The 20,060-nt window shown below is 45.9% G+C and overlaps 1 protein-coding gene and 1 non-coding gene across 2 annotated transcripts in view; both read right to left on the bottom strand.

Moving 5' to 3' along the window:
• The window catches only part of ERN1 (endoplasmic reticulum to nucleus signaling 1), a 78,155-nt gene extending 63,664 nt beyond the window's left edge, over positions 1-14,491 (bottom strand). The window contains exon 1 of the mRNA XM_030843333.2: positions 14,288-14,491. Coding sequence (XP_030699193.1) covers positions 14,288-14,341 — 54 coding nt within the window. The 5' untranslated portion in view covers positions 14,342-14,491. The remainder of the gene's footprint in view (positions 1-14,287) is intronic.
• Positions 14,492-18,387: 3,896 nt separating this feature from the next.
• Positions 18,388-18,460, bottom strand: TRNAE-UUC (transfer RNA glutamic acid (anticodon UUC)). Its single transcript has one exon. It is a non-coding gene; the product is annotated as a tRNA-Glu (tRNA).
• Between the last annotated feature and the right edge of the window lie 1,600 nt (positions 18,461-20,060).

Genomic DNA, 20,060 nt, shown 5'->3' with positions numbered 1-20,060 from the left:
TGAAGATGCTGAACAATTCAACATATATTTGTTAAGTTTCATTTTTAGTGCCTGGGCAATATAATGTGGCTGCTAGAAGGGCAGTCACTTACCTCCCTGTGCCTTGGTTTTCTCACCTGTAAAATGGGGGACAACAATAATACCGACTTCAAAGGAGTGTTGAGTTAATATGCGTAATGAGTTAATATATGTAAAGCTCTTAGTGTACAGTGAGCATCACATAAGTGTCAGTTCTTGTGATGCTGATTAATCAAGAGTTGTGTAAGACCCTAGGATCTAATCACAACAGTGATCTGATTCTTGCCCTCATGGAGCTTATACTCTAATAAGGGATCACAGCAGTAAAAATGTCACACAAACAGAATAGCAAATTGCAGTAAGTGCTATGAAAGAGACCATAAGAGAATAAAAGGAGAAGCCAATCTGGTCTCATGTGAGGGGGTGTGGATCACAGCGTCAATGGTTTTTCTGAAGGAGTAACATCTGAGTTAAGATCTACAGGAACGGGAGAAGGAAGGGAAGAATTTCCTGGGCAGAGGAAACAGCCTATGTGAAAGCCCTGAGACTAAAAATAATTTGCTGTGTTCGAGGACCTATCAGACCAGTGCTGCTGGAGAGAGAAAGCAGAGCGGGGAATGGGACAAGGAGGGGCTGGGGAAGCAGACAGAAGGCCGAGTGTGTGTGGAATTCCCTGGCGGTCCAGTGGTTAGGACTTCGCGCTTCCACTACAGGGGACACAGGTTCGCTCCCAGGTCAGGGAACTAAGATACTGAAAGCCGTGCTATGTGGCAAAAAATAAAAGAAGGCCGAGTGTGTACTTGTACGGAGTGAGCCACAAAATCCATGTTTTATTTGTTTCCTATGCAGCTCACAGAAAGCAGGAGGGCACGCTGTTCACACAGGTGTGAAAGCAGATCGGAGGGAAAAACGCTCCTCGAAGCCGAAGCGTTAGATATACCAGCCTGTGTACACACCCCAGGTGAGTCTTTTCTGGTGTTTTCATTGATACTAACGTCAGACTAGTGTTGCTTAGCCGGTTTACAGCTGAACAGGAGCATAACACGCTGAAACTTCGTGGGGGAGTTTAACAATGCTGGCTTCTTTTTTTTTTTTTTTTTTGCGATACGCAGGCCTCTCACTGTTGTGGTCTGTCCCGTTGCGGAGCACAGGCTCTGGACGCGCAGGCTCAGCGGCCATGGCTCACGGGCCTAACCGCTCCACGGCATGTGGGATCTTCCCGGACCGGGGCACGAACCCGTGTCCCCTGCATCTCAACCACTGTGCCACCAGGGAGGCCCAACAATGCTGGTTTTGTGGTGAAATGTGGCCTATAGAACAACCTCCAACGCAAGGTCTCTTGCTTTCGAGACCCCTCCTCTGAGCGACTTCTCGGTCCAGACACCACGCACGGGATCACAAAGTCCCCTCGGAAGGAGTGAAGCAGGCCCCCTCCTCTCTTTTTCCTTTCCGGGGGGCTCCCTCTCTGCAGTACCTGCAGTCACTTCCAGGGCTAGTTTTGCTGCAGGCGGCAGAAATCCAGTGGGCACTAACCTCAGGGATCAACGTTTAGTCCCGGATCACAGGCTCACGTTCCTCAGGCAGGTTGGCAAGCACATGCAGTATTTATCAGTCTCTTCCAGGCACTCCCTGGTTCACACTTCTTCCTGTTGACTGACTCTTCTACATCCAACTAACTTGCTGGTTCACCTATTTCAACCCCACCCCACACTGGACTCTTTTCTCCTACAGATACACAGAAAGAAGGGTCCTGTTTTGCATGAGGTGCTGGAGCCTCAAGGCCTATAAGACTCCTGCCTTCAAGGAGTTTACCATCTAGCAGAGAAACAGTGTAATACTGGGGGAAAGACGGCAGGTTCCATGACTCTGCCTTCCAGAAGCTGACCTGGCAGCAAGCCCGGGCCGTGCCCAGAGCAGTTCCTTAAGATTCTGAGCCCACACTTCCCTGCTCAGGCCTTCTGCTCACTCCTTGGCCTATCCTATGCTCATGCAACCCCAAAACCTGCTAATCATCCTTTAAACTCCAAGTTAAGGGAATTCTCTGGAGGTCCAGTGGTTAGGACTCTGCGCTTTCACCGTTGAGGGCGCGGGTTTGTTCCCTGGTTGGTGAACTAAAAATCCCACATGCTGCGTGGCACAGCCAAAAAAAAAAACAAAAAAACTTAAACTCCAAGTAAAAAAACCCCAAGGTATCCCCACGAGCCTGGCACATGCTCAACAGATGTTTTTTGGACCAGGGAAGCTGAAAGACAATGAGACAGGCCACAGGAATATGTGTCCTGGTTTGGGCTCTGAGCAAGTCATTAAACTTCTCTGGGCATCAGTTTCTGATTCTATAAAGTAAGAAGACTGGGTTAGGGACTTCCCTGGTGGCACAGTGGTTAAGAATCCGCCTGCCAATGCAGGGGACACGGGTTTGAGCCCTGGTCCGGGAAGATCCCACATGCCGCAGAGCAACTAAGCCTGTGCGCCACAACTACTGAGCCTGCGCTCTAGAGCCCGTGAGCCACAACTACTGAGCCCATGTGCCACAACTACTGAAGCCCGTGCGCCTAGAAGCCCGTGCTCTGCAACAAGAGAAGCCACCGCGATGAGAAGCCTGCACACCGCAACGAAGAGTAGCCCATGCTCGCCGCAACTAGAGAACGCTGGCGCGTAGCAACGAAGACCCAATGCAGCCAAAAATAAATAAATAAATAAATTTATTTAAAAAAAAAAAGAAGACTGGGTTGGATGTGCCCTGTAGCTCAGAAGCATGACGATCCATGGCTTAGCAGCCCCTCACCTCTCCTCACGCTTTACTGTAGATTCTTCTGGCCTCCAACCAATCAAAACGTGCTCAAAACCCACATGAGAATGAGAGTTTAGAAGTCTTGATGCCTTTGAACACAGTCATGCCCGATCCTGGTCTTTCAACATCCCAGTGTCCCCACTCATCTTTAACTATTGCAACACTGGAAATTAGTCATAATCTGATTCACTTTAAGGTTCAGGGTGGGGGAAAAGAAACACCATAGAAATCGACTAATGTTATTCAGGAGGACGTGGGTGACTCTCAAGTACATGTACTTGCCATAGACTCTAAAGCCAACCACCTCCTAAACCAAAAGGGAGATCTCTGTTCTTCTCCAAACCACAAATCGGGTAAGTGATTAAACTCCCCCCACCCCGCCCCCCTCACCAAAAGCCCCAGAGACTTCCAAATACTGAACCATCAGATAAGGATGACATAGGGTTGGTTTTAGAAGCAGCTGTGGTTTGGTCCCCTGTTCGAGTACCAAAACTACAGATAAACTTGTTCTTAATCTCTCTGTGTAAAGAAAACCGTTTTCTTCTTTGCAAAACCAGACCACAGCAAGTGGAAAATGAACTCTAACAGAATGACTGGATGAGGTCACTGGATTGTTCAGAGGGAGGCGGTGCCTTCGAGGGCAGATGCCCTAAACCTGGCTTTATGCCTTTCTTGCAGTACTTGAATTTATCTGGAGATCTTATAAATACTTCCACAATAGAAAAAAACTATTTAATTTTGTTTGTAAAAGTTATATATATATATATATGTACTTCCCTGGTAGTCCGGTGGTTAAGAATCTGCCTTGCAATACAGGGGATGCGGGTTTGATCCCTGGTCGGGGAACTAAGATCCCACAAGCCGTGTGGGGCGGCCAAGGAAAGAGGCTGACTTCAAAGGGTGACCTTCCAGTTCTACGAACCTTTGTCAACATGGTTCCAGCAGAGTTTAGATCTGGTCCAGCCCAGTCCATGTGAGTTTTAGAAGTGAGTTTCCTCTTTTTTCTAAACCAGCTCTTAGGATTCTTTGAGTCATAACCGAGGTGCAGCGGCTGAAACGGGGACCGGCCGTCTCCTGCAGGGCCTTCTGCAGTGCGGCCTTCCAACGGTGCACCTGCAGTAAAAACCCTGCAGGCTGCGAGGCCGGTGACCGTCCAGATACCCAGGTCTCACACAGAAAGGGGAAGGAGAGCATCACAAGCTGGACCCTCCGGCGACCTGCTTCCAACGTACATATTCTCATCCTGATAAGAAATCCCCTTTTTGTTTATATGCTTCGTTCTTGTACTTTAACTGTCCAACTTACTCCTTCCACAAATTTCTCCCATACCCACTCCCCTTAGCTACTTCACTCTGGCTAGAGAAGGCTCTTTTCAAACTTGAAGGATGATTTGACCCACCAGGGTATGTGAAGGAACCTGGAAAAGTATTGTTTGGATTCCTTAGGCCTCCTAATGCATGGAGAAGGCAAAAATAATAAATAAGCATAAGTGGAACTTTAAATAATTCCAAACACCTTATAATTCAGTAACTAAGCGTATTTGAGTTTAAGGTCAGTTATCAGTTAAAGCTGATTTTTTAAAAAAGCAAATTCAGTAGTTAGTACTCAAAAACACATACATATCCATCTGTCTGGAATTACTTGTTCTTTAAAAGTTGGGCAACATAGTATACTAGAAGACACATAATGCTAGGTTCTCTATTTCTAGTTCTGCCACTAACTAGAAGAATGTATCCGTCCTAACTTCTCCGGAAAAAAAGCCAAAGGCTGGCTCTGGTTTCGTCCAGGGCTCTGTGACATCACAGGGCACAGGTGGACACAATGGCTGTGTCCAGGACAAAGGAATAGGACTTACTTGATGGCTTCAACCTGGCTGCATGTTAGAATCATCTGGGGTTTAAAAAATTTTTTTTCTTTTTTAAAGAAAGGATGCCGACCTCCACTCCTAGAGATTCTGATTTCATTCAGCTGAGGTGGGACCTTGGCATAGGGTATTTTAAAAGGTCCCCAGGTGACTCAGTCAGCCGGGGTGGAGAAGCACCGCCTCAAGTAACACATTCCCGGTTGCAGCTGTGGCCTCCCAGACAGGTGTTTCTCTCTCTCCTGGAGGCCCCTCAGGAATCACGGGTCATTTGCTTTAAGAGGAAGGAGATCTGACTTAGTTTGGTCAACAAAGTCCTCTGACCCAACCGGAGATCAATGACAATGTCAGGTTCGAGGGATCTGACGGCACTATTTGTTCAGATAATGTACAAAAAAAATCCGGTTTCCATGACAAACATTCCCGCAGCCTGGACAAACAATGATTCCCTCATCTGAAATAGACAGGGAAAATAATCCACTGAGGGAAGGGGTGGTTTTGAATGATAATTATAAATTAGCCTACTAACTAGGGAAATCATGTTTAATACAGAAGAGGACAACCCTGGATCAAGGTTCATTTTTTAATAGTGAAACATCATGCTGAGTAAAAAATGAAGCTGCCTTGGAATAATCACAGACCATTTATCTCCTGGGGTCTGGCGGTGGGAAAATTAATCTCATGACTGATATGAGGAGCCTATCAAGAGAGCACCACACACTGGGGGTCATGTCCACCCAAGCAAGTATCCTGGAAACCCTCTCATTGTGTAGAAAGAAACGCTGTTGATAAGATCTCACTAAAGAATACAGATTACAGCTAAAGCAACATTTTCCTTATCCCCCGGCAAATCCACAGCCCACGTCGCCTGATGATAAAAGAGCTCCTTGTCTTATTGGTCTTCAAGAGCCTCAAAGAGAAATTCAATCAATACTTGCTGAGTACTACAGGGGGTACGAGGACCGACTCACCGTGCTAAATGCCAGAGAGGATGCAAAGGTAAGCAAAACACAGTCCCTGCCCTCTAGGACAAACCAGCAAGAGAAGTGCACCATCGCCATGCAGGGCACTTTCCTGGCCTCCTTCTCTCTCCCTCACTACCCTCTCCTGAGACCCACCTGAGCTAACTGAGGTCCCTCTATTGTGGCCCAAGGGCCAAGGCTACTCTCTCTCCTGTCATCATATACCCACTTCCTGGTGCCAGCACTTGGTGGGAGGTGGGGCCTCTGCAAAGGCGAACACCCCAGACCCGGCCTGATCATTAAAGAGTTCTATCTTTTCAGGATCCCTTGTCGAAGGCTGTGACTGCAGTATGGAAAAGAAACTTTGGTTAAAGGCTTCGAAGACATGAACTTTCGGTTTTACTATTCCAGAAACATTTCGGAGCAAGATCTTACTGAAAAACATGCACCTGCTTGGATATTATTAGACCTCAAGCAAAGAAAAGAGCTTAAACTGAGAACTTGGTGTAAGGGCCTCTTAACCTGCATTCTCCCCGTGACTGCCGGATTCGGTTGATATCCCTGATGGAGATGCTCAGGGTAAAGCAGTATTTCCATCCCAAATCTGCATCTTTCTCTGACTGAAACAAAGGGTAAGAGGCTGCGACTCTCCTGGAAGGAACAATGCTCGTCTGAGCATTTCCCCAAGCTTACAGGAACGCCTACTTTCTTCTCTTCTGGTCCTTCCCTAGATCCCATCTCTCCCTGTAACATGGCTTGGCCACCTCCTCAGGTGTGACTGGGGTATCTGGACTTATTTGTTCTAACAGATGTACCAGGACATAAGCACTGCAGGGGCTGCTCTTCAAAGGGAAGCGGAAGGATCAGATTCAGGGCTCAGTTCTGCCACTGGTGCATGACCATGGACAGGTCACCGGCACTGTCTGGCCTCAGCTTCCTCATCTCTGTGCTCTGGGAACACAGCAGAGCAGTGACTGTTCAACTTGCGAGGGCAGGGTGATGCCTGAGTGAGGGTGGTACGTGCCCCAAAATACCACCTTTGAAGGTTCTAACCTGCTCGCACTGTGGTCATGCATCCCATTCCTTATGTGGGGGTGGGGTGGGGAAAATATTAAGACTTATTGGTCTAAACCAGCAAGATCCCTTCTAGGAGTCTAACGTACTCTGACGGGAAGCTAAACATTTATCCATACATGTTCCCACTGCTCACAATACATCTGGAATGTTTTGGAAATTACCTTCAAAGAACATACTTTTGAATCCGCTAAGTGGTAGAAAGTCTCTCACTGGTTTTTAGAAACAACCAAGAATCCAAGTGGCCTCGATAAATTGTGCAGTCAAGCTGGGTAATAACAGTGTTGGTCAAAACTTCAGTGTGGACCACGTCAAAGTTATATTCAAGCAGAGACCAGAAGGAATTGTGTAAGGATAATAGGCTTAATAATAAATATTTGCCTTTTTAGGGCTCTTTTATTCATTTTAACGTTGAATTATTAAATGAAGTTTAAAAAAAAGTTAAAAAAAAAAAGACTAATTTGTTTGACATGAACATTGACCCTGAAGGGGTTATTATTTTGAAAGAGACAACATTCTTTTGGATGAGTAAGTCCAGGTACGTTTGTGGGAAAAACAAAACAAGACGCCAACAAATATTTTACTTTATTGTCAAGTGGTATGTTCATTTTGCTAGGAAAATCAGCTGTATGGACAAGCTATATGTTTTAAGAACTATGGCTTCCGAAAGAGACAAACAATGCATCAACTTTTGATTTATGAACAGTCTTGAGTCAAAATTTTAAATGGCCTCATAACCAACTATCAAAAGAATCTTGGGAATTCCCTGGCAGTCCAGTGGTCAGGACTCAGTGCTTTCACTGCCGTGGTCCAGGTTCAGCCCCTGGTCAGGGAACTAAGATCCTGCAACCTGCGTGGCACGGCCAAAATAATAATAATCTTTTCTGCAGGGGGTGGGCTACCCTCAAAACCAAACACAGAATTATCCCAAGGTATTTCAGAGTGCTCATGGGAGCCACATCTGCTAGAAAGCTGATCTGAAACCACTGCAGACCAAAGGACCCTGCATGCAAACAAGCTATTAACAAATCAGAATAAAACATTTTCTCAATAGCTTTTAGGTACATAGGGTGTCATAAAGAAACTGTTGTGGTTATTCAGGTCTTCAAAATATAAGCAAAATAAAACCTAAACATTCCATTTTCAGACTTAAAATCCACCCTGCTAAAAGAAAACAGCTTACTTTAAAGTGGCTATCATGAAACCAATTTAAGGTTAGTTCTGTGCTTTTTAAAACATCTAATATTGCTTGGGGGCTGGAGGAGGGGACTGTAAAAGAGTACATATGACAAGCAAATTCCAGTTCTAGGAATTTATCCCAAGGAAATAATTAAGCAGTTAAGAAGGGCTCAAGAGTTTAGCAGTAAGGTTTATCACAATTGTTTATAGTAATGAAAATTAAAAACAGCCTCAATATTTAAATGGTTGAATGGTCAAATTACAGTATACTCTTTCACAGAAGTATCACACAGCCAGTGAGAATAATGTTGTAGAATTAAATTTACTGACACAGAAAGATCCATGTTATATTCCAGTTTGGGGAAGAAAAACATTATCTCTGCAAATATGTGCACATAAAAATTGTCTAGAAGGACATATATCAAGATATGAGGGCTTCCCTGGTGGCTCAGCGGTTAAGAATCCGCCTGCCAATGCAGGGGACATGGGTTCGAGCCCTGGTCGAGGAAGATCCCACATGCTGCGGAGCAACTAAGCCCTTGTGCCACAACTACTGAGCCTGTGCTCTAGCGCCCGTGTTCTGCAACAAGAGAAGCCACCGCAATAAGAAGCCCGCTCACCGCAATGAAGAGTAGCCCCCCCTCGCCACAACTAGAGAAAGCCCGCGCGCAGCAACGAAGACCCAACGCAGCCAAGAATTAAAAAAAAAAAAAGATATGAGTAGACTAGTCATCAGAGAAATGCAAACCAAAACTAAGGAGTTACAACTTCACCACCACTAGGATAACTATAATAAAAAAGATAATATCAAGTGTTGGGCATCTTTATGTCAGAGCTAAGATTTATATGTTAGACTGTTACAAGACAATAAAACTAACTTGACTTTAAAAATATATATATATCAAGTGTTGGGGAGGATGTAGAGAAATTGGAACCCTCCTACACTGCGGGTGGGAATGTAAAATAGTGCAGCTGCTTTGGAAAACAGTTTGCTAGTTCCTCAAAAGGTTAGACAGAGGGTTACCACATGACCCAGAAATCCCACTCTTGGGTATATACCCAAGAAAAATGAAAATCCATGGCCATTCAAAAATCTGTACCCAAATGTTCACAGCAGCATTATTCATAACAGCCAAAAAGGGGAAACTCTAATGTCCATCAAATGAAGAACGGATGAACAAAATGTGGTATATCCACATGTTGGAATATTTATTCATCAATAAAAAGGAACAAAGCACCGATACAGGCTACAACATGGATGAACCTTGAAAACATTACGCTAAGTGAAAGAAGCCAGACACGAAAGACCACATGTAGCATGATTCCATTTATATGTAATGTCCAGAACAGGCAAATCTACAGAGACAAATGTAGATCAGTGGTTACCAGGGGCTGGGAGGTTTGTGGGAAATGGGGAGTGACAGCTAATGGGTATGGAGCTTCTTTTGGGGATGACGAAAATATCATAAAATTGATAGTGGTGGTGGTTGCACAATTCTGTGAATATACTAAAAGTCATTGAACTGTATATTTTAAATGGGTGAATTGTATGCTATGTGAATTATAGCTCAATAAAGCTGTTAAAATGTTAATAGAGGTAATGTTTGGGTAATAGAATTATAGATATGTTGTGCGTTTTAAAAAAATTTAGACTATCTATGCTTTCTTTTTTCTTTATTACGACAAATATGATAATACTCTGAGAGATTTATTTTCAAATCTTCCCATGTTATCATACAGAAAACACCAAACACACAAAAGATTTGAAGAAAAGGAAATCACCTTTCTTATAATAGTGGAAAAATTGGAAAGAACCCATATGACCCCAGTAGGGTGATCACCAGGCAAAGCATGGCTTATTACCACATCAACCCTGCTCAGCTAGGACCCCAGTCCCTAACCTGGTTCTGGGCACAGAAGGCTCAAATGCTTTCTGAGTGGATGACGGTTTACTAAGGTGCTACTGAAAGTGACAAATGCAATGGTGCACTCAGAACATTTCCTAACAGGTCACAGGAGACATTCTGTGAAAAAAAAAAAAACTGAACAAAAATACAGAACACAGGGACTTCCCTAGTGGCGCAGTGGTTAAGAATCCGCCTGCCAATGCAGGGGACATGGGTTCGAGCCCTTGTCCGGGAAGATTCCATGTGCCGCGCAGCAACTAAGCCCCCGTGCGCCACAACTACTGAGCCTGTGCTCTAGAGCCCGTGAGCCACAGCTACTGAGCCCGTGAGCCACAGCTACTGAGCCCGCGAGCCACAGCTACTGAGCCCACGTGCCACAACTACTGAAGCCCGCGTGCCACAACTACTGAAGCCCACCGCGCCTAGAGCCTGTGCTCCACAATAAGAGAAGCCACCGCAGTGAGAAGCCTGCGTGCAGCAACAAAGAGTAGCCCCCACTCCCCGCAACTAGAGAAAGCCCGCACACAGCAACGAAGACCCAACACAGACAAAAAATTTTTTTAAATAAATAAAATATATACAGAACACATTTTTACACTGTTCGACTTGCTGTGTCTTTGTACATGAAGATCATAAGATAATCAGAAGTGATGCAGACACTGTGTAAAAGGAACTTAAAATTTTTAAAAGTCATGTAAGCAAGGACCTTGGGATTTTTTGTTTGTTTTTGTATGGTATCTAGTAGCGGGGGGGGGGCACACTTTAAGTTCTACTTTTCCCAGTCCGTATGTGGTCTGGTGCACTCACTCATTTAAATATCTCTGAGCATGTGTTGCTCTGAGGCAGCAAAGTCTGAAACCAAACATGGGATATAGGTAAAGATAGGAAAAAAAAAATCCCCAGCCCCTGGGAAATATAGCCAACCAGCATGTTTATTATTCACAGACTATGATTCACTGTCCCTATTTTTTAAGCCAGCCTCATACTCTAATCATATTGCTAGGTTACAGGCCCCGAGTTATGCGTGCATAATAAAAACAGAATCCATCAAAATGATACATTAGGCTTTTCTCCCCTATATCATCTCTTTAGGGAGAACATCTGATCATTATAAAACATCCACAATATTAAGCCTAAGGATTACTGTGGATTCCCCAAACCAAAGAGGTTTCCAATGAAAATGAAATAGTTATCCAATGATTCTTCAACCTGAAGAATGGAGACGCCATCGGAGGCATGCAAATAACTATAACCCCCAGGCCCATGCAGATGGCACTGTTCTGCTCAGACATGAAGAAACCTTTACATAGCTCACTGGTTTTATATTCGGGAATATGGTCTACCGTCGAACGTTCTCAAGAATCACTCTCATACACATTTTCTCTTGTGCTCTTAGAAGCCACATGACTGCGGAGAGCCTCCTGGGCAGGCAAGTTAATGAAACAAAACAAACGCACGTGCACAACTACAGTCGAATTTCAGGATCAGCAGTCCTGAGAACATGAGCTTCATGAAACACCCTCCTCACTCTCCTCGTGGCAGCAGTATTAATACTCGATGCCTCCTATGAGGATAATTCATGCAGGTGATAACTATCAGAATAAATGATAAGCAAGGCCATTTCTAGTTAAGACTCATGTCTCCGTGTGTTTTTGTGCACACGTGATCTGCAATTCTCCGTGAAGTTGTTTATCCCCCTCTAAAACCAAAACATCGGCTGAATAAAAGAAATTGCATATCCTCTCCCTGAAGAAAGTACCCTGCCTCACGTGCCACAGATCTCTTTGGTACTTGAGAGAAGTGACACCCAAACACTGTACAATGAGGACCACAGGGCAGCAATGATGCAACACAAACCAACATTAGGCACAAGATCCAGGTCCAGGAAGGAGGCGAAAAACTCACTGACTGAATAAGCACCTTCTGGATTAAAAAAAGACACAGCCCTGAGTGCTTAGTAACACCGATATAACTGCATTTTGGATCCGGTAGCCTGGAGTCTCAGCTTGCAGGTGAGTCAAGGTCTGGCTCAGACACACACTGAAGGAAAATCACAATACTGCCTCCTCTGCACTAGTTACTTCATCAATCAAAAAGAAACAGCATCAAAAAATATTCCTTGCTCAGGCATAGTATAACATTGAAAAATGATGACTTAGAGTAAAAAACACCTTTGGGGGGTGGCAAGGAGAATTTACATTACCTATGATGAGCCAGATCCCTTCACACCTGTTAGTGTGTTAGCTGTCCCCATTTCACAGATCAGGAAACAGAGTCTCTAAGACTCTGAGGACACAGCTACCAAGGGACCAGAAAGAATTCAGGTTTGTCTGATTTTACAGCCAGTACATTCTGCACAACATCACTGCTGCCTAGTTTAACTGCAAACTCGGCAATGCATTTCATTTAGAATTTTAAAATAATACTTCCCACTATGTTTGGGGATCGAAGTTTCTACTGGTAGGTAATTCTGGGAATGAAATTCTGACCTTTGCCCTTAAAAGCAGTTACACTAAAACATAACCTTTTGATAAGGGTTGGACTCTTTTACCATGAACTCTGAAAAGTTTGGATTTCTAAATACAATTTGGAAATATTTACATGAAGCGAAACTATAGTCCCAACTAAGGCTAAATAGTTATTTTTGGTTCTTTAGCCAAAGTTGTTCAATAACTAAAACACTAGACTCCAGTGACAGAATAGCACACGAAAAGATGTGGCAAAGAAAACAATATGCACAAGGCTCTGATGATATGAAATGACTGATTTCCATTTCATACATTTTGGTCACTCTCTTTACACTCTTATTTGTGGACAGATGCCAGGCAGCAGTTAACCAATCCAAGATGAAATGTTCAAGTTCAAAACCTGACCCCAGTTTTGAAAGTGTATTTTTAAAAAATTCAATCAGAAGGAAAACTTAACTGACATGAGTTTTATTGTGAAGTGTGCACAAATTTTCCTTTAAAAAAAACCCCAGGATTTCCCTGGTGGCACAGTGGTTAAGAATCCGCCTGCCAATGGAGGGGACACGGGTTCGAGCCCTGGTCCAGGAAAATCCCACATGCCGCGGAGTAACTAAGCCCATGCGCCACAACTACTGAGCTTGCACTCTAGAACCCACGAGCCAAAACTACTGAGCCCACGTGCCACAACTACTGAAGCCCAGGCGCCTAGAGCCCGTGCTCTGCAATAAAGAGAAGCCACCCCAAGGAGAAGCCTGTGCACTGCAACAAGGAGTAGCCCCCGCTCGCTGCAACTAGAGAGAGCCTGGGTGCAGGAGCAAAGACCCAAAGCAGCCAAAAATAAATTAATAAATTAATTTAAATAAATAACTCTGAATTTGAAAAAGGTGGCCTCGTATTACTTCAGCTGTTTCCAAATTCTTGTTACCCCAAGAGCACGGACTATTATTTACCTAAAATGCATAACCTCCAAAGAGTTCATGCTGTGGCACTCAGGTATACACATGTCAATTCTCCACCTGGACACCTGGTACCTGATACACCATATTAAAAAGTACACAGTGGAGGTCATTAAACAGAACCTGCTCCAATGCACCATACCCACATCCTGAACAATACGTTTTCTTTCTTTTTTTTTTTTTTTTAAAAACAACACTCACTAATTTAGGTTCTTCCAACCAGAAGGGGAAAAAAAGCCATGTCTGTCCACAAAATGTCCTCCCAGCCACGGTGCCCGAATCCACAGCCTGAGTGAAGGCCTGAAAGTTAAATAAATGTAAACCAGGCTCTTCTCTCCAGAAAAAGATGAAAAGACTTTTTGGACAGCCCCACGGTGCTCTCCCGTGAGGAGACAGTCTTTCGTTTAAAGTTTCGAAGCGGCTTCACTGCTGTCCCATATGGGGTCTTGAAAACAAGAGTACCATTCCCACCGCTTAACCTGCTTAACGATGTCTTGCTGCCCGAAAGGAAGCCCGCTGTCTCCAATGCCAAGAGACTTGCAAGGCAGGTAAGCGGAATCAAGCTCTAGGGTAAGAACGCTTACCCACTTCCAGTGGCATTCGTTTCCCAAAGTTCTCGCATTTTGAAAAGTTCAAACTAAGATTACAAACGCAAGACATTCCCTTCTCCTTGGTTACAGGGCCCTTTCTGCCCTTCCTCCGCGGCCACCGCCAGGCCGAGTTGGCGCCCACCGGCGGGAAGGGTCCGGCAGGTGGGGCGGCCTCCCAAGGGCCCGGGGCCTTCTGGAGACCCCAAGGTGCCGCTAGGACGACACAAAGTTGCGCCGGAGAGCACACGGCCGGGTAGACGCTGCTCGTGACAGCCGCGCTGGCCCGCGAGGCCCCTGGGTGGCGGACGCCTCGGCGGGGCCGGCCGTGGCCGCCACTCCGGCCGGTCAGGAAGCCGCCACTCCCCGCCAGGCGCCGTCTCCGCCCGGGCGCACGGAGCCTGGGGCCGCCGCCGCCGCGCTCCCGGCTCAGACCCCGGCCCGTCCCGCGCCGTTCCCCACTCCAACCTTCCCGGTCACTCACCCGGAGGCTGGCCAGCAGCAACGCCAGCAGCAGCAGCTGCAGTCGGGCACGCATGGCGAGGACTCGGCCCTGACTCCTGACCGGTCCGGCCGGCTCCAGGGGGGCGGTGCGGGCGTGCAGAGGACGGGGCGTGGGCGCCGCGACAACAGTGCGGCGACGGCCGGGACTCCGCAGACGCAGAGCTATCTAGGCGGTGGTGGCACCCCCATTCCCGGCCCTATAAGTGCCGGGCGCTGGCGCTTCTTCCGGTCGAGGCGGGGCAGGAGGCGGGGCCGGCCTAGGGGCGGGTCTGGGATTGGGCGGGGCTCAGGCTTGGGGGCGGGCTGGGGTTGGCCTGGGCGGGGCTGTCGCTGGAGGGGCGGGGTTGTAGGCGGTGCCAAAGGCAGCTTGGGCCTCCGGCTGGCCTTGAGTGCCCCGGCCGCGGCGGCAGGAGAAGAGCACCAGGCTTCTGCGTCGGGCATCTAGGGACGCTGAGTGATCGAGGCAAAGAGCTTGCCTGAGGGCAAGGGGAGACCGGCAACCCCGCCACACGGGCGCATTCCCTGCCCCAGGCGGTCCCAGTGATCCCGCTGAGAGATCCGCAGCGTCAGACTTGATCAGGAAAGGCCAGGAGACAGCCGGTGCCGAGTGTCCAGAGTCCCCGCTCCATCTTCCCGCCGTAGTGGGATCGTCAGCGACCTCCGGAGTGAGGGTCGGCAGCTGGCAGGGGATTCCTGCAACCCGGCGCTTCTGCCCTGCGCGCGGCTATTGCCGAGTTCGCAGCCCTGGGGTCCTCCAGCTGCGCCTCAGTTAGTCCAAACGTCCCTTTCTTTGTCCTCAGGAATTCCCCTCAAATCATGTCCACAGCCAACAGTTCCCTTTGGAATAACCACGGCCAAATCATTCGCCAAAAATTACAAGCAAAGAAGGAAACCATTTCAGCTGCTGGTGTCATGTGTGTTTATGTGGCATTTGTAGATGTGACCTCGTGAAGCTTGACATGTGTCCCAACTCACCGGAGGGAGTGGGTTTGTTGAGGACTCATACAAGGTCCTTTTGAAGGTTGTGGGCTATTAACCTGATGTAAAGAGCCCCGCAGCTGTTTGGTCACTGTCCCATGCTGCCCTCCACTTTGATGGAAGCCTCTCTCCAGAGGACATTTGTAACAAGACAGAATAAACTAAGGTTCAGAGCACAACATTTCCATATTCTAGGAGAAAAGGAAAAAAAGGATGGCAGCTTCTCTAATTTTTTTAAAATTAATTAATTTTATTTTTGGCTGCCTTGGGTCTTTGTCACTGCCCGCCTGCTTTCTCTAGTTGTGGCGAGCAGGGGCTACTCTTCGTTGCAGTGCGCGGGCTTCTCATTGCAGTGGCTTCTCTTGCTGCGGGAGCACGGACTCTAGGCGCATGGGCTTCAGTAGTTGTGGCTCGCAGGCTCTAGAGCACAGGCTCAGTGGTTGTGGCCCACGGGCTTAGTTGCTCCGCGGCATGTAGGATCTTCCTGGCCCAGGGCTCCAACCCGGGTGCCCTGCATTGACAGGCGGATTCTTAACCACTGCACCACCAGGGAAGCCCTCTAATTTTTCTTGACTTGCTCGTATGACAGCCTAAGATTTTTCAGGGTTTGGGGGAAAGGAGTAAGCAATGCTAGAGAAATAAAGAAGTAGGGACTGTATTCAATATCTTGTAATCACCTATAAGGGAAAAGAATCTGAAAAAGAATATATATATATATGAATAATTTTCTGTACACCTGAAACTAACACAACATTGTAAAATCAACTATACTTCAATAAAAAAATAATATAATAATAAAAAAAAAGTAGTGGAGGACTGACCAGATGTCTGACCTGGGTGCATGTGAGTCAATCCTATCCCACTAGAGCAGACAGAAATGCTCATGGTAAACCAAATCCCATCAACAAAGTTCCCCATTCCCAACTTCATATGCCTGAATCACAGTCAAGGGACTAAACCCTTGCTGGAGAATCCAACACACCAGTTTAAGAGTAGGACAAATCTTGGTAACTGTGAAAGCAGTAGACACATTTTGAAAAGTGTTATCTGCATGTATAAATGCAAACGGAGAGGTTTGAGATTGGCGAGGGATGTGCAGAAACACAAGCTCCATCACTCCTGACCAGTGTGGCCAGGTGTCCAGGGAGGCGCCCACAGAAAGTGGGAGGAGCTCTTTAATGATTATCTGTCCAGCATGCAAGCTGACAACAGGATCTGTAAGACCACAGGGTTGAGTTAAAAGAGAAGCCTGATCAGAAAATGCTTTCACATGCCTTCTCTGGTGCTTTTTCTCCGACAGAGTGACTCTAGGAGGGGAACTTTCTGTGCTGGAACTCTGGCGGCCCTTTTACAATTCAAAATGTCACTGTGACCCTGTAAGCACAGCAGATAAAACACAAAGGGGAATGCTTACCTCAATCTGACTCATAAATCAGTTTTAAAGATCCAATAAAGAAAAAAAAATCCATTCCAAGGGGACTGGACCAGGTAGGTATATTTATCTTGTACTCATCTGGACCAAATCTCCAGGCCATAACTGCACTGTTATAGGTTCTCAGAATTTCTTATGCACCAGTTAGGTTACTCTTATGCTTAATCAGACAGGCACATGTCTTGTGCCTGTCTCCATTGGATTGGCAACTCACACTGATAAGTTCTGGTTTTATTTACGGCAGCATTGCCCACAATCTTGTTCCATAGTCAAGTATTGTTTTAGACAGCTTTTTGCTTTTGATAAAGCAAAAGCTGGCATTGCTGATAAATACAGACAGAAATGGAAATATTTTTGCCGGGTGCCTTTGAAGTGGACCTGCCCATAGAAAAGGCCTGAAAATGACCTTTCTGGAAGTTGTTTTAAATAACATCCACTAAACAAGGCAAAGGCCATGGTTTTAGTGTAAAGATAAGCCCTCTTTTTCCACCAAGGTTAAAATATATGTTCAGCAAAGACTGGAGCAGGCAGGACCTGACTATGTCAGTAGAGGGGAAGGAGTGGTGGGAGAAAATGAGCTAAAATCTTATTTTCACTTCTCTCTAAATCAGTGGCTCCCAAACTTGAAGAGTTTTTTTTTTTTTAAATAGATTCCCAACACCTTTTTCTGCCCTCTTCCCCCTACTGATTCTGAATCTCCTGGGGGTGGAGACTGTGTGTTTTCCAGTTCCCGCAGGTGATAGGGGCAGCCAAGGTCCTGGAATCCGGCTCACTCATAATGTCCAGTGTTAATCCCTGGGGCCATTAATCCCTTTTCTTTATTTTAGCAAATGTCGCCCTCTAGTGGAAGTTATGATCCAGCCTTCAAATGTTTGTGCCTGTCTCAATTCTGTTTGAAAACCCTTCAAAATTTCACTTAAAAATGATTATGAAGTTGGTTTGCAGATAGCTATTTAGCGAGAGAGTAGTTTCCTTTGAAGGAGACTTGAAAGGAAAAGCTGGTAAAACCAGAAAGGGAGGTCATGGTTGAAAGCTTCAGTACCATCTCAAAGGAACAGTGTCTTTACCAGGCTAAATCCACTTTGACTATTTTGAGTGATCTCCGCGCTGCCGCTGCTCCCAAACAGACCTGAACTTACAGCACATGTTGAGGGGTAGTTAAGGGATAAATAAAACGATGAAGCAAGAGTTTCTGGTAGCAAGCTAAATGTTTATCTCCTTCATGTCCTAATTTTTTAAGGGAAATTCTTTAAAAGCCACTGTCACTGTGAGCAGTTTGGTTCTTAGGTAAATAGAACCTTGGTTCTTCCTGTTCCAGGAGACTGGATTTGAAGAGATTGTGCCACTCACTCCGGAGAACTTCTCTTTACCACAGAATCCAATCTACTGTACACTTTTTTGCTACCGCAAAGATGATTCTTATCACAGTTAACATTGGTTGGCTGTGGGCTATTGTTTGGAAATGTGCAAACACATGTTTTATAGGACCAGCTCATGCTATCTGCACAGCAGTTCTATGAGATAGTGTTCTTAGCCCCATTTTACAGATGATACATTGGAATCTTAAAAGATTAACAGCCATGTGGGTAACACATAGCTAGTAAGCAGCACAACATGGATTTTTTTTTTTTTTTTTTTTTGGCTGTACCTCACATCACATGGGATCTTAGTTCCCCGAGCAGGGATTGAACCTGGGTCCACAGCAGTGAAAGTGCTGAGTCCTAACCACTGGACCACCAGGGAATTCCCGCACAACCTGGATTAGAACTCAGCTGTCAAAAAAAAAAAAAGAACTCAGCTGTCTACATAACCTCGGAGTTCACTGAGGCAACCACAGATGCTGCAGCCTGTTCCACCATCGCTGGTTGTTATCCTTGCCCCTCCCCCAGTGTAGTGACAAGGTACCATTCTGTGGCCCGTAAATGTGGTTAGGCAGGAGCCCAGACTGCCTTGTCCCTGGAATACTATTAACAAACAGAAGTTTGTACAAATATTTGGCGATAAGGGGCATTGCCTCAAATAACATGTAAGTCTCCTGATCTCACCTGGGGGTTGATTGTGCAAAAGCACAACTCACAAAAGGCACCGACCAGCCACCTGGGAGAGAAGAGTGAGCTTTCCCCTGGGGTTTCTGCCCTGGGAGGGAGCTCAGTCTAATCCTGATTATTTGTTCACTTGCCTCTGAGCTGTTGTATTTTACACCCATTTGTGCTGAGTCTATATGCCACCGTGGTGAAGTGTCCATAGTGGTACCAGTGTATCATATATTAATATTCTCAAAGGGCCAGCTCAGTGCCAACGTGGAAACGGCCATCCTCGCAGAGTATCTCTTCTTCCTCACTGGTCAGTCCCTCCTAATCCCCTGGGATCCAGCTTATTTCAACAGAACTCTCTGGAAACTTCTCTCAAGCAGCTCATATTCTTTCTCCTGCAAAATCCCAGTGGGCTTGCTTTATCTTTTTTACCCTGGGCCTCTCTTCAGTTCACGTATGTTTTTGTTTGTTTGGTTTTTGGGTTATTTTGGCCGTGCCATCTGACTTGTGGGATCTTAGTTTCCGGACCAGGAATTGAACCCGAGTCCTCGGCAGTGAGAGTGCAGAGTCCTAACCACTGGACTGCCAGGGAATTCCCTCAGGTATGTTAACAGTTCTTTTTTCTTGAACTTTTCCTCCTTGGATGGTACCATTTTCTGGCTTTCCTCCTGTCTCTCTGCTCTTTTTCCTCCTTGCAGACTGTGTTTCTTAAGGTTCAAGATATATACCTTACCTGTTCTCCCTCTCTCCTTTCTACAAGAGCTCATTCACAGACATAACCAAATTTTATTTTTTTTAATTTTTTAAAAAATATTTTTGAGTATTTTTTCTTTAAAAAAAATTTTTTTTAATTTATTTTTTGGCTGTGTTGGGTCTTCATTGCTGAGCGCCGGCTTTCTCTAGTTGCAGTGAGCAGGGGCTACTCTTCGTTGTGGTGTGCGGGCTTCTCATTGCGGTGGCTTCTCTTGTTGTGGAGCACAGGCTCTAGGCGTGCGGGCTTCAGTAGTTGCGGCTTGCAGCCTCAGTAGTTGTAGTGCACGGGCTTAGTTGCTCCACAGCATGTGGGATCTTCCCAGGGATCGAACCCGTGTCCCCTGCATTGGCAGGCAGATTCTTAACCACTGCGCCACCAGGGAAGTCCATAACCAAATTTTAGAGTAGAAAGAAACTTTAGCTATAATTTTATCACCTTCATTTTGCAGATGACCTCATCTTTGTCCTCGGACGGTTACCACTCATTCATTCATTTATTCATTCACTCTTTTAACAAATACCATCAAGGGCTTCTAAGTTCAAAGGATTGGTACCAT

Source organism: Globicephala melas, chromosome 20, assembly GCF_963455315.2.
Source record: "Globicephala melas chromosome 20, mGloMel1.2, whole genome shotgun sequence".
Taxonomy (NCBI): domain Eukaryota; kingdom Metazoa; phylum Chordata; class Mammalia; order Artiodactyla; family Delphinidae; genus Globicephala; species Globicephala melas.
The sequence above is the reverse complement of the archived record's forward strand: the minus strand, read 5'-3'. Positions and strand labels throughout refer to the sequence as shown.